Source organism: Durio zibethinus, chromosome 16, assembly GCF_047325235.1.
Source record: "Durio zibethinus cultivar Kanyao isolate XHJ-2024 chromosome 16, ASM4732523v1, whole genome shotgun sequence".
Taxonomy (NCBI): Eukaryota; Viridiplantae; Streptophyta; class Magnoliopsida; order Malvales; family Malvaceae; genus Durio; species Durio zibethinus.
In genome coordinates this window covers 18,634,353-18,646,463 of record NC_143177.1, presented here as the reverse complement: position 1 = coordinate 18,646,463, position 12,111 = coordinate 18,634,353, and the positions used below count along the sequence as shown (strand labels likewise).

Genomic DNA, 12,111 nt, shown 5'->3' with positions numbered 1-12,111 from the left:
TATATTCCATTCAAATGAATCAAATATCGTAAAAACTTCCTTATTCTATTTTCCTTCTTTTCTAATCTCAAATATAATTAAATATTTGAACTAAAACTCGGATCCGCTGACAATATTTATGTGGCGACCACATTTTTCCCTTGTTAATTGAATCTAGTTCTGTTTACGGAATATAAATACAAAATGGAAGGATATATGCAGCAAAGGGTCAAAGGAAAAAATACCCTTGAATTCCTGTTTAGAAACAATACCTAAGTTGGAGTTTTCCACAGGAGCTGTACTTTGAGTTGTGGATATACAGTTGTTGTTGCTACACTACTAGACTGGTTAATAACTAATAAGTTTAGAAGTGTGATGCAGTGCAGAAATTCACAGTGAAATTGTAAAAGTTCTATCAATGAGAAATAGTGCTTCACCCACCTAAACAGGGAAAGGACTATAAACCAAGCATTGCATTTGCATTGGAGAAAAAAACACAAGAAAGGCAACTAAATATTTAATCCCTCCCCAACAGTAATTTCAATAAACCTCGTCTACTTCCCATGGGAGGGATTTTCCCATAAACCAAAAGGCCCTGAAGCCAAAGCCAAAGCCAAAGCCAAAGCCTCGCTCTCTCTCATGTCATGTCATGCAAGTAGCACCTAAGCTTTTAACACCTCTCACTCCCCTTCACCCCCACGACATTTGTTTCTCTCCGCCAGCTCATTTACATCCCCAAAAAACACACACCTCCAACACCGACCCCCCTCTATCTCTCATCTCTCCCGACGTATTCTCCACCAGATCTCCGGGAGTGACCCCCATAGAATGCTTGCTTTTTCAACCCTCTCTCCGGTTTAGACCTCTTATAAAGTCTCCTCAGGCAACCACCATCTCTTTTCAACTTTACCCATATTCTTCTTTTTTTCTTGTTGATTCGATTTTTCTCTTCCTTGAGGTTTCTGTTTTTTCTTTCTTTTAGAAAACCTAGTAAGGCATAGAGAGGGAGTGTGTGTGTGTGTGTGTGTGTGAGTTTTTTTTTTTCTGTGTCTGTGAGCGTCTGGGGGGTTTTGTTAGACAGAAAATGGAGAATGGGGTAGACAGAGAAAGTGGGTCGATGATATTTAGCGAAGACGAGTTGAGGGAGGTAAGTGGATTGAAGAAAGGAGGAGATTTTATAGAAGTGACATGTGGGTGTACCAGCCATAGATATGGTGATGCTGTTGGCAAGCTTAGGGTTTTCTCCAATGGTGACCTTGAAATCACTTGTGAATGCACCCCTGGTTGCAATGAAGGTCTCTCTCTTTTCAACCCTTTTTTCTTTCTTTCTCCATCCTTTTTCTTTTCCTTTGATGCTGTATGGGTTTTGATTTTTGTGAACGTTTAATGCGTGCTTTATTCAAGTTATGGTGCATTAGACGTTGGTGGGTGTCGCTTTCTCTTATTTAATCGAGTTTTGGATAGAGTGAGAAGTGGATGGTGGGGAAGCTTGAGTCCTTTCGTTTTGGTTTCTTTTTCACACAGTTTATGTGTATGTTGTTTTGTCTCTGTGATTTGGCTTTCCTTGGTTGTAACACAACAAGCCGATGCTCATACATTTTTTGGGACACTCCATGAGTGACCTTGTTGTTTGAAGATCTTATCTCTGAGTTTGCATCTTCAGAATAACACCTGCATTGTCTTTTACTTAAGGTCTTCGATTCAGTCTTTTCAGAATCTGGTTTTTCAAAGCTTCAGTTTTGTCTTGTCGCTGGACAGAGTAAAATTTTTGGAAGAAACATTTTTAGCCATATGGGTTCCGTGCATGTTTTAGTTTTTCCTGTTCTGATGGTATGTCATTGTAAAGTGTGGTTGAGCATATTTAAACTTGGTGCTAATAAGGACGGCAATGTTTCCTGGGGATGAACGTCTAATTTTATTCGTTCTTTTTGTGTGCATGTGTTTGTCCTTACATAATGCTGCCGTGTGAAAGTAGTACGAATATGGCTTGGAGTTTCGGTTCAAACAGTACTTCTACTAGCAAGTGTTCAATTATTTCAAGACTTTAGCACATACATACGAAGCATTGCGTCAAATTTTATTTATCATTGAAACAGTGTTATTGAGGAAATCAAGTTTGGTAAAATGAAAGCTTTAATTATTTGTCAACTTTTGCAGTTTGATCAATGATTAATGTTACAAATATCTCCCATCTAAAGGATGCTCAGTTAGGAGTAGATTGCATAACTATATATTGTTGGCATGGGAAGGAATCTTTGGCCCGTATGTAAGCTGTGTTTTGTTAATAAGAAAGAAAGAATACCCATGTCAAATGAAAAGAAAAAATGGTCATACACTTCAAACCTTGAAGGTAAACCTTCATCTCATGGATCCACCTCCACTTTGAGTTCAAAGTCAGATGATTATTTTCTTTATACCATTGGTCATTTTGGGGCTTTTGAAAGGAACACGGTGAGTTTGGTAGCGCAATTACACAGTCAAGGTCTATACAACTAAATCTGACTAAAACGGTCTTAAACTTTCTTTACTGTTAGCCTTTACTGTTTAATACGGCCTTCCGATGTCAGGTGCATATGATATCCTCTTTTCCCCCTAATTCTTATTGTTCTAGCTCCATTCCACTTTCCTAACAAATGTTGAAGGTTTCTTTTTTATTCATTTTTCTTTTTCTAAATGTGTGAATGATAATTTCAATGTCTAGACAAGTTGACTCCCGCTGCGTTTGAGAAGCATTCTGGAAGAGAGACAGCTAGAAAGTGGAAAAATAATGTTTGGGTGATGGTTAATGGGGAGAAGGTTTCATTATCAAAGACTGCATTGCTGAAATACTACAACCAAGCATCTAAAAATGCCAATGGTACTCACAGATCCCATAATGGAAGAGTTTGTCATCGTGATGAGTTTGTTTGCTGTAGCAGCTGTAACAAGGAGAGAAGATTTCGATTGCGGACAAAAGAGGAATGTCGGATTCACCATGATGCTTTAGCAGATGTAAACTGGAAATGTTCTGATCTTCCTTATGACAGGTTTGTCATCTCATTATTGGTTATGCTGTTGTTTGATAAATTGGGTTTGTCAGGTGCAAGCCTATTGCTATTGCATATTGAGGTATTAATCATTCTAGAACATGCTTTTTGACTCAATTCTTTTTTTTTTCCCTAAAAAATCCAATTGATAAAAATTAAAATGTAATTTGTAGATAATGCATGTAGTAACTTGACACTTGATCCCCAATTTGATATAAATTGAAGTATAACTTTTCTAATTCTAAAATATTCTTCCATGATCTGGCTTTTGTTGCTTCTCTATCATGAAACCATCTCGTGGGCTGTAGCTCCATATATGGCTACAGGAAAATAATGAGCAATTCTTTCTTTTCGTGTTAACTCCTTTTCAACTGTTCTTTTCTGAACTTATTTCTTGTGTGTCTGTATCATTTGGCCCTTTTATATGGAGTTATTTCTTCTGCTTAATATGCAGTTAAGTGAGTTAAAAATGGATAGTGTCTTTTACAGCTCATCAACACCCATGTGGTCACAGCTTCTGAAAATTTTTAGTATTCTTGGCTAATGTAATAACCACCAAAATTTCACATGATTTTCACTTAAAATCTGTTGACTGAATGTTGAGAAACATAACAAGTAATTTTGGGTGAAGACTGAAGAACCTAGTACTGCACATGAAGTATAGTTTTTATCCAACTGCTGTTCCTGATTTTTCACTTTTTAGGCAATTTGACAACTATGCTTCATTAGATCCCATGGCTTTGTGTAAAGATGGACGCCATAATGAGAAGTATCAAATCTTACTGTTTCATCTATTGGAACACGTTAATGGCATTCCTATGTGCTTGTATTTGAATCACTAGATAACGTTACAAGAAATGAATTGAGCTTGATTGAGTGTCCTTCAGATCGGAGGAAATTTTCAGTCAAAACACTTTAACTATTTGGGGTGTTACTCCATTATGGGAAATGGTGACAGGTTATTTTCCAAAGGTCATGGAAGATGCGTTGTGAGATAGATAGTTCTTTCTCAAAGAAGGGTTCTAGATTCCTATTTGACATATTAAGCAGTTCCATTCTTGTCCTGATATGCCTGATTTGTTTTCATTGGTAGCATCTTTAAAAAGCCGCCAGGTACTCTAACTTGGATGTCTTACATAAATTTTTGGCACCAAGAGATGTTTTACTTTCCTCTGAAACAAGAAGCCATAGTTCTCTAAGAGCAAGCTATGTTTTCCTTATGTGCTATTACCATACTTGCTTCCATGTCTGTTTGATTGTTGGTGTTTTGCTAAACCTATGCATTAACTTTCAGCACTTTTTGTGTCGGAAATGTTTTTAGTTGGCAAGTTCTTTAAAATTATAATCCATGAGAACATTCAGTTTTAGCTCTAAATTGGCTGACAAAGCTGAAATGTTCTGGCCTTGTTTTGAGCTGTGTTCTTGAATGCCACCATCTTTTCTTTTTTGAATTGAGTGGGGAGGGGGCACAGAGTTCTGACAATATAGATAGTTTTCCATTTTAAATCCAGGATGCTCAGATTTGAATAATTGCTATCGTTAGTAATGGTATGAGAGTAAAAGCTTAGAGAGATTTTTCTTCATATTGTTAGGATTTGATATGAACATGTTTAAGGTTTTGAACAGAAATTTAAGCCCAACTAATTCTTTCTAGTGTTTACAAGTGATGCTATGCAGAATTTGCTTACTTGCAAGTGTAGAATACTCTCGTCATCTGCTACATGTTGTGGCAAGTTGACAATATACTCTTTAGCTCATAACTAACATGTTTTCTGCATTTCAGAATAACATGTGATGATGATGAAGAGCGAGCAAGTCGTAGGGTGTACAGGGGCTGCACCCGTTCTCCAACATGCAAGGGTTGTACTTCCTGTGTGTGCTTTGGGTGTGAAATATGTCGGTTCTCTGACTGCAGTTGCCAAACTTGCATCGACTTCACTAGAAACGCCAAAGCTTGACTCTCTTCAGTGCTTTCCTTTTAGGGTTGGTTCTTTATTTGTTGCTTTAGTTGAGCCCATCCCCACGGAAGAAGCCTTCAAAGACATTATCTTTCATGTTACTCTTTAAATTTTCAGTCCCTGAGTTCATCATAAATGGAGCTCATTGACTGGTTTAAAAACTTCAAATTAATTAAATTTGATCTCCACGTTGATGTTTGGGTCCTTATAACTATTTAAATTTGTTTATTCATTTATGTTATAATTGACAGATACCACATTTCTCAATCTCAACGCCAGACTGTAACCTGACTTTTCGGAGTTTTATTTGCTGGATTTCCCCTATATATATATATATATATATATATATATATTTAACAAACCCCCAAGGAAGAGCAGCAACGCATGGCTCTTCCATGGCCGCATCCTATAGCTGCACCCGCCTGGTTCTTAGAAGACTACAAGATTAGCGGCGAGCCAATGAAAGGCCTTCAAACAATAACCATAGTAGGCCCAGTATCACTCCTATGAATTTAGCATCCGACTTTAATTGCCTTTCTTCTTTTTAATATATAGATTTTTTTTTTTCTTAAATGGGGTGGAGAAGGGAACCTTATGGATTCTTGCTTTGGTACATTCCTTCTTGTCCTGAAACTTGAAAGAGCCTACCGATTAAATCATCAGAAAAATGCAATGCCCATCACCCTATATATCATATATTGCCTCAATTGAAAAAAAATATTCAACAATAAATTACGCGCCAAAAGCATAGTTTACATAAATCAACTATGACACGCCCACGTCTCCACTCAATCTCCACTAACGACAACTCTTTAGGATTGTTGATGACCTCTTCCACCAGTAAAACGACCAGAACCGCGACCTCTACGATATGACGTTTTCCCACGACTTGATGATGCACCTATGTTAAAATTCTGGGATGTATCGAAGTTACCTTGAATACTTTTAGGTTGCAAATTACAATTCCCATCTGCCGTTGTTCCATTTGACAAGATACCTTGTAATGCACTAAGGAACTGTTGCCCCTGCATGCCCACCCCAAATGTGGTTTGGCTACAGCCATTTTGACCTGCAATCCCCAACCAAGGTGCACAGGCTGGTCCAGCAAATAAATTTGACTGACTACCAGGTAAGACCACACTAGGAAAAGTACTCAAACAAGGATCAAACTGCTGCAGCTGGTATGGCATCATGGTTGGCATACGCATTGCTGGGGTTGGCAAAGGAATAGGCTGTTGATAATTCTGTGAGAGCAATGGCATACCTTCTACAGAAAACATGTTGGGAAAAATAGCATTTTGTGGCTGCTGGCGGGGCACCCCATTAGTCCAAACTCCATTTGAAGGTGTAATAAAACCAGAAGACTGTGGCATGATTGAAAATGGTGGAACAAAGCCAGATCCACCAACAAAATTTTGTTCTAGTACAGATGATGAACAATTATTATCCAAAGGTGCTGAAACCGTAGAGAAATTATGTTGATTCTGATTAGGCGGAAGATGACCCACTGCTGTTGATGTTTGCTGAGCTGAGCTCCTATCATTTTTCCAAGCCCCATTCCTACTTTTAACTTTCTTTTTATTGCCTTTTCGGTTTTCCACTCCTTGGTCATTCATGCCTCTCTTTGTCCATTTTTGCATCCTCTTGTACTCAGCCTCCTTTTCATCATCTGAAAACTCAGCATCATCTGACAACTCCTCATCATTTTCACCAGATGCATCATACCCTTTCTTGTGAAGGTTCTTGTCATTGAGAACATGATTAGCAAATTCAGGGACAAAAGAGATCGAAGTACCTTCATTGATCCCTGCAGGTATTTCACTCTCCGAATTATATCGTACTACATAGTAGGGGTTTTTTACAGGTCCAAAGATTTCATCCACCAATCCCAGTGGTGATCTGCCTATGGTTATCCAGAGAATAGAACCTTCATTAAGAGGGCTGTGCTGGTCTCTTCCTTCAACAACAACTTTGGTACCAATCGTCTGTAATAGTGCAAGGAACATCATTAGACTCCCATAGCTAGTATTTTTACAAAGGAACATCATTAGACTGACCTTTTAAGTCAATATAGACTAGATAAAAAATCACCAAGCTTATAAAAAAAATACCAAGCTCCGAAAACAGGGGTATAAGAGTGTTTAACAAAATTTGAGCAAAACTTTAAGGCTTGGCCTTTGAATTTGTAATAGAGGTTCGAACTTGAGCTTACCGATAAAACAACTCCAACAGGCAGCATCTGTTGATGGGGTTGCAATGTAACATTCAGTGGTGGAACCAGAGGGAGTACCTGCCAAATTTACCAGCATTTATTCAAAACTACTATTCAACAGCAACAACTCCAGCATTAAACCAAACCAATAATAACTTCAGAAATAACTATTTTAGTCATGTAGTTCAGCACTACGGAGATCATGCAAGAGAAGTCTACGTATAGACTTCAATTGTCAACAAGCAAGGATTAGAGAGTGATGCTGAAATGCCTGATCTCTGTCAAGCAAGAATCAGAATGCAATAAATTCAATGGTTATAAGGGAAAATTATTTTATCGAGTCTTGATGAGTTAAAAATATAGAGCCAAAGTCAACCACATAAGGCCCCAGTGGCAAACAAAGTCAAATGTAAGATTACCACATGAAATATATGAATGCAATGAGTTGCTAAGTGCTAGCTATGATAAATTTGAAGTGAAATGACATGGTTTTATTATGTTGAACTTAATCAGCTTCCTTACCAGTGCAAATAAATAAATAAATAACTTTAAGCCAAAGAATGCCAAAAGATCTTGGAACAATGAAGCCAGCTCAATCATAAATAAAAAAATAAATAAATGAATAAATAAATATATATATATATATATATATATTAAAAGAAAATGAGACTACAGAATAATTTATCTCCTGCTCCAACAAACAACAGCAACAAACGGATGGTTTGCAGTTAACAAACATAAAATAGAACATACATGGAAGAAAATGCAGCCAGCAAAACACATTCAACAGAATAAGACTAAATTAAACAAGAATTGGAGAACATCGAGGTTAACATGTTGATGAGATGCTAAACCTACAAATTTTCTTTCCAGAAACATTAGAGAATATAGTATAAGCATAAAAAGTAATTGTATAAAAAAAAATCATCAAGCCACAATTTGTTACCTCAAGTTCATTTTTTGATCTGATAGGGCCTTTCATAGCACCAGCACCATCATCCTCGTCATCTACCTCATCAAATTCAATATCAAAGCCATTGAGGATTTCCTCTGTTTCCTCCTCCCCCTCTTCTTTTTCTTCTTCATCATCATCAAGATTATCAGTTCCACCAACGGCCATCTCTCCGTCAATACCTCCTATCTCACCTTCTTCAAGCTCACCTGCAGCATCCACCTCTCTTTTGATTTCCGCCTTCACTTTTACTTTAATCTCCTTCTCATCATCATCATCATCGTCATCATCATCGCTTCTACCACAAGAAGATGATGACGAAGATGAACTTTCAGTCTCAGACGCCTCTGAACTACTACGCCCACTGTCTAGTCCACCAACCAAACTAACCTTCCCCATCTCTTCCTCAATAGATGAACTCAACTTCCCTTCTGGTTTTGACTCCTCTTCTTCCACCTTCACTGTACAGCCTGACTCGCCTCCAACCAGCTCAGATCCACAAACAATTGGCTTGAATACATCAAAATCTGGCTCAGACCCATTAACGGTAGGGTCACCAAAATGGGTTTTCTCAAAGTTATCTTCTTTACCAATCTCCATATGCTTCCCAATATCCCCAAATTCACTCTCTTCTAAACCAACCCTATCTAAATTTGGGTTATCTCCAAACCACTCCTTTATAGAATCAAAATCAAGAAAAGAATCCGCAGCGGATAAATCGTTGAGTTTAGGGTCAAGAAGGTCAATAGGATCTTTGAAAATTTTGAGTTTTGAAACTAGATTGGGATCTTCTTCAATGGAAGGTTCAGGGAAAAATCCTACCATCTCCGGAGATAAAGAAACTTAGGGTTTTGGAGAATGAAGAAACAGAAAAAGGGGTAAAATCTCGTAGCTGTGCAGAATCAGAATGGGGCTTTGTTCGGGGGAGGGTTCTCTTAAACCCTAGCTAGCAAGCGGTCGAGTGTGATTAGGGTTTTGGGAAAGTCCAAGAGACAGTAGAGGTAGAGAATGTTTAGGAGACTGTTTGATTGCCTAAACGACATGTCGTTTTAATTTTGTTCATTATAAATGGAAAATGAAGGGGATTGTTTTCTTTAAAAAATAAAAAGGAAAATAGTGGGGCGAATTTTTATATTTCTATATTTATTATTTTTAGGGGAAAGAGGATTCTGTGAAGCATTGCTTTTTTCTTCTTTTTTTTTAATTTAAATAAATAAAGAAATATATATATATATATATGCACATACACATTCACATAATCAAGTCAAGCCACCACGAACTAGACTTGAGCGCCAATAAATATTGTTGAAGGCTATAAGGGTTGGCTCGAGAAAAAGACTTTTAGTATTTGATTTTTTTAATTTGGTTTGGAGAACGTGATTTTAAAAGTTTTTAAAATTTTTAACCGTGTCAAAAAATAAAAAAAATAAAAATTTCTTCTTTTGTTTGTTTTAGATATTTTAGATTTTTAAAAAAAATTGATTTTCAGTTACCATCATTTAATTATAATTTTAGATTATATAGACAAAACTTTTTATCCTAAAGACATAATAATTTTTTATAAAATATTATAAAAATAATTTTTTCTTAATATGTTTTAAACATATATCACATTTTTTAAATAAAAAATGTGATTTTTATTAAAAATATATTATGAAAAAAATTATATATTTTTTTATATTTTGCTTGATATATTACGAAAATTTTATTTTCAAATTTTCATAGTTTCAAGACTATGTTTTTAAATAAAAAACTTAGTTATTGTTAACAAACACTATGTTTTTATGTAAAAAATAATAATGTTTTTATATTTTAAACAATGACATAGGGCTATTGAAATCTTTAAAAAAAGATATGATTAAAAGTACAATTTTTGTTAAAAATATGATAAAATTATTTTTTGTTAGAATATTTTGTGTTTGTTGCAATCCACATTTACTTGAAGAAAACATGGTTTCCTTAGAAAATGGTGAATTTTTCTTGTTTTGAAGTTCGATGATTATCAAAAACCCAAGGGCTATATTAAAGAAAGTGAGTTGAGAGTTTTATAAGATGATCAGAGTGGTTCAACAACTTATACGCAACCATGTATTGATTTAAATTGGCATCTTAGAGTTTTAATTGATTAATGTCATGCAATTTGTTTAGCCATGGTTGACATATTGAGCTCACATGCTATAGGTGTTCCATATAAGATAGATATGATTGCCTTGTCTTTTATTCGCAAGGACTACTAGAAGAGCATGGAATCAACATTCTTTTCCTATCAAAGGTTGAAAATCAAGGAATGGTTACTAAATTTGAAGAAATTCTATCAAATCTAGATGCATTTATGGTTGCAAGAGGTAATTTGGGAATGAAAATCCCAATTGAAAATATAATTTTGGCACAAAAATTGATGTTATGTAAGGCCAATATATAAGGATAGCCTACAGTAAGTGCAACACAAATGTTGGAGTCTCTTACAAAGAAATTCAAGGATTTACAAAGAAAAAATGTTGATAATTACAAATTATACAAACTATGTAACTTGTCTTGCATTGCATGTTCATTTACTTTGTCTATGTTTATAAGAAAGTTTCACGGTGGGGATACTCTTGAAAATCCATTATACAGATGAATATGATAACAGCATGGAAGGATGTATTGCAAAAAAAGGATAGTTACAACATTTGAGAGGATGTAACAACATTGTATTCTCAGTTGATTTTAGAAATTTTTTTACAAATTGTAAGAATATCAAGTATAAACATATGGGAGCCTAGGAACCCCAAACCAATGCTTGGATTTTTGGAATCATGGAAAAGGTAACAATGCCAAATTTATCAAGAATAGTTACCTCATGGAACCCATGTAAATAAGCTATTCCAATCCATGTTTGGGTGCATCCATGGCAAATGATATTGGGACAAAATCTTGAAAACTTGTATCAAACCATATGTATGAAGTTGAGTAATGTTCTTTATGCTTGGCCCTAGTGGTCCATTTACTTATGCTATACTATTACCTTGGAAAACTATTTTTGATTCAGAGGATAAACTTATGTGTCAATAAATAGTTTCAAAGTTTCACATAAACCCTACAGATGATGAAAGAGACCAATGGGTTAATGAATGTCATAAAAAATTTAGAGAGAAATCCAATTGACTATATAGCTTCTCAAGTTGAATAATGGCAAGAAGCTATCGTTAATTTTAATGGGATGATGGATGATGGTAATGAAAAAGCTTCTAACATGCATCATGAGGATGGTGGGAATGAAAATGGAGTTTATGATCATCTACAAAAAGCACATGACACATGAAATGAGCATGGTAGTTTGCGAGACCACATGAAATTAGAGAATACATATTTTGAACCTTGAGGACAAGGTTGCACCAGAAAAGGGAAACAATTATACGAACCTAGATCAGGGATATAGGGCTTACCAGAGGCCAAGGCTCCAAAGCAGAGATTTTAACTGTGGTTATTGTCGCATTTTCGATAGTGTTACGTTATTGCGATTACAAATATAACAAAAATTATTGTAATTATTGCGGTCATGAATTTTTTAAAATTTTATACAACTTACTATAAAATATAATAATTATAATAATAAAAACTCTTATTTATTATTTTTAAAATAATTTGTAATATTTCATGTCTTTTGTTAACTTGATAAAAAAATTATTTACAATATTTTTAAGATTATAATAAAGTAATATAAAGTTAATAATAAATTTTCCTTGATCATTAACACATTTTGAACATCTAACATGAAATTATAAAAAATAATAATATTTGTTCAACCACAATTCAAAGTTTCCCCCTTATAAATTTCTCCTAGATTAATTACCTCTAAAAACAATAAAAATTTTCAATCCATTTTCCAAAATCAAAATTTTCCACTAAAACAATAAAATCTTAACCCCTTCCCTAGGCCTAACAAGACCTTCACCCAATTCCCAACCCACCTAGTCACCCATAATCCACACACACACTCCA

The 12,111-nt window shown here is 35.3% G+C and overlaps 2 protein-coding genes across 3 annotated transcripts; one reads left to right on the top strand and one right to left on the bottom strand.

Annotated features, from left to right (window-relative positions):
• The first annotated feature begins 482 nt into the window (after positions 1-482).
• LOC111293716 (protein ULTRAPETALA 1-like) lies at positions 483-5,177 on the top strand. Of its 2 annotated transcripts, none has more exons than XM_022886600.2 (3): positions 483-1,274; positions 2,681-3,005; positions 4,789-5,177. In XM_022886600.2, the coding sequence occupies exons 1-3, from the start codon at positions 1,064-1,066 to the stop codon at positions 4,961-4,963; spliced, it is 711 nt and encodes a 236-aa protein (XP_022742335.1). In that variant the 5' UTR covers positions 483-1,063; the 3' UTR covers positions 4,964-5,177. The 2 variants fall into 2 exon arrangements, with proteins under 2 accessions (XP_022742335.1, XP_022742345.2); XM_022886610.2 differs by lacking the exon at positions 483-1,274 and adding an exon at positions 2,140-2,329.
• A 452-nt stretch (positions 5,178-5,629) lies between these two features.
• Positions 5,630-9,158, bottom strand: LOC111293708 (uncharacterized). The gene is made up of 3 exons (XM_022886588.2): positions 8,122-9,158; positions 7,176-7,253; positions 5,630-6,948 (listed from the first exon to the last, which is right to left on the bottom strand). The coding sequence occupies exons 1-3, from the start codon at positions 8,950-8,952 to the stop codon at positions 5,776-5,778; spliced, it is 2,082 nt and encodes a 693-aa protein (XP_022742323.1). The 5' UTR covers positions 8,953-9,158; the 3' UTR covers positions 5,630-5,775.
• Between the last annotated feature and the right edge of the window lie 2,953 nt (positions 9,159-12,111).

Excerpts from the sequence above, each read along its gene's own strand:
- LOC111293716 (XM_022886600.2), top strand. The coding sequence starts at position 1,064 with ATGGAGAATGGGGTAGACAGAGAAAGTGGGTCGATGATATTTAGCGAA. Across the intron at positions 1,275-2,680 it reads CACCCCTGGTTGCAATGAAG|ACAAGTTGACTCCCGCTGCG; the intron begins GTCTCTCTCTTT and ends TTCAATGTCTAG. Across the intron at positions 3,006-4,788 it reads TCTGATCTTCCTTATGACAG|AATAACATGTGATGATGATG; the intron begins GTTTGTCATCTC and ends TCTGCATTTCAG.
- LOC111293708 (XM_022886588.2), bottom strand. The coding sequence starts at position 8,952 with ATGGTAGGATTTTTCCCTGAACCTTCCATTGAAGAAGATCCCAATCTA. Across the intron at positions 7,254-8,121 it reads GATCAAAAAATGAACTTGAG|GTACTCCCTCTGGTTCCACC; the intron begins GTAACAAATTGT and ends TAAATTTGGCAG. Across the intron at positions 6,949-7,175 it reads CTGTTGGAGTTGTTTTATCG|ACGATTGGTACCAAAGTTGT; the intron begins GTAAGCTCAAGT and ends GCACTATTACAG.